General features: G+C 38.4%; 1 protein-coding gene across 1 annotated transcript; it reads right to left on the minus strand.

The window, feature by feature from the left end:
• Positions 1–240: 240 nt before the first annotated feature.
• On the minus strand, positions 241–984 carry LOC149254766 (uncharacterized). Its single transcript, XM_089457097.1, has one exon. The coding sequence runs from the start codon at positions 709–711 to the stop codon at positions 478–480; it is 234 nt and encodes a 77-aa protein (XP_089313223.1). The 5' UTR covers positions 712–984; the 3' UTR covers positions 241–477.
• Positions 985–1,937: the final 953 nt, after the last annotated feature.

Genomic DNA, 1,937 nt, shown 5'->3' on the forward strand with positions numbered 1-1,937 from the left:
ACAAAGCCTAAATCCTCTGCTGCGCCAGCCATGAGTCGAAATTTCCAAAATGGATGTTGCACAAAATTGTGGATCTGGAAGAAGCACAAAATTGTGGATCTGGAAGATATTAATAATTTTATGACCTGATAATTAAACCCGAATTTAATCTTCAAATAATGCGAATCATACAGATGTCAGCGGAAATGGGCCTAGCCATTCAGAACACAAATCCATGCATTTCTGAACATATTTTCGTAATTTCGTAAGAGTAAAATATATATTACAGATTTGGGTAATTACAGAAGAAGCAGTCCATTACAGGGATTATACAGATCACGCATCGATTCCCATAAACAGCTCCCTGATTCTCAAGACTTCCAATTACAGAGGAATAAGTCCGTTACAGGGATTATCCAGATCACGCATCGATACTCATAAACAGCTCCCTGATTTTCAAGACTTCCAAAAAGATTACGGGACCGGCACAGAAAACCTTTAACACTCCGCTGACGCAAATATTTCATTATCGCCCTCCGCCCTGAAGCCACTGACAGCAGGAAAAGTAGGGCAAAGTCCATCCAGGAGCTCGCCATTACTGAGACTGCGCTCTTCTGCGATTGGCCGCAGTGTTTTCTCCAAGGGCCGTCGTCTTCCCACACATACTCTCCGAGAAGGGGCGATTTCTAGCCACTTCCTATCAGTTGTTACCGTCGTATTCGGAATCGCCATTACCAGAGTCACTTTGCAGGGAGAATACAATCTTGAAACGAAAACCCTAACGACCACCAAACCCTAAGGACAGCCGCTGGGCAAACTGCAATCCGAGACGAATTAGAGTGCTTTAATAAAGTAAAAATCGGTTGCAAGCCAGAGGAGCTAAATCAGATATGAATTCCTGAGCTGAGATTCCTGATGATGAGTGTGTTATGGTGTGGATTTAAAGGGCAGATGGGTTGCTTCCGTTTAACGCTTCTCCAAAACTCCTTCCTACGCAGTTTCGCTGGATCTTGGATGCCGTGTGGGCACCTCTAAAAGCTTCTCACGAATATTCCTACCAACCGCAAGGAGTAGGCACCAGGCGTGTTCGGAACGGCAAGTGTGTTGTCCTTTTCAGTAGGATATATGTGATAAATTTGATGTGTTTGCTTCAACAGATTCGGCTCATGTGGACCCAAAACAGATTTGGAACGTGAAAAACGATGCCCTTCTGTCATTCTACACATACACGTCGCTGCATTGTGATGCAAATGCCAATTGTGTGGTTGGTTTTGTTCAACGGTGCAGCTTTATGATTGGACTACAAAAACGTCAAGAACTGTAAACACCTCCGTCAACAAATCCTCTATCTCCAATTGTTTTCTTCCACGCCCTTGCTTTATCACACAACTTTATTTTCTTTTCGGATTAATGATTTGACCTTAATCTTTTCTCCATTTGTCTTTTATGATGAATGTCCTCACAACATTAATGTTGTTGTCTTACATTGAAGATGTTAACAAGGAGAGGAGGAAAAATCTCTCCACCCATTGCAAGCACATTAATGTAGAAGGTAGGGGTATTAACCCTATAATAACATTAGGAGATAATATTTATAGCAAAATTTTATTGTTCTCTTAAAACTAAAGGGCAAATGAAAGGTTATTATCAACGTGTCCAAGTTAAAGGTGGATGATGTTTAGATTCCTACCCATAGCAAAAAAATGAGAATACTTTTGCCGTAAAATTGTATTAGAATATTTTTGAGGTAAAATTGTGGATGTTTTTTGTAATGTGGTTTAAAGGGATTTTTTCAAAGTTCTACTCATTTAATTTAGTGATGTTTTTTATAATTTTTATAGAAATTTTAATCAATAAATTTAAAGAAAATTTTTATTTAAAATGAAGTATTAATTTTAAAAGAAAATGTTTTTATTAATTTTGTGGAAATTTTTTCTATTAAAGGATATTATATGTAT

The sequence above is a fragment of the Pinus tabuliformis genome, chromosome 7 (genome assembly GCF_031772625.1).
Source record: "Pinus tabuliformis cultivar Carrire ecotype Pingquan chromosome 7, CPIR1, whole genome shotgun sequence".
NCBI classification, from domain to species: Eukaryota; Viridiplantae; Streptophyta; class Pinopsida; order Pinales; family Pinaceae; genus Pinus; species Pinus tabuliformis.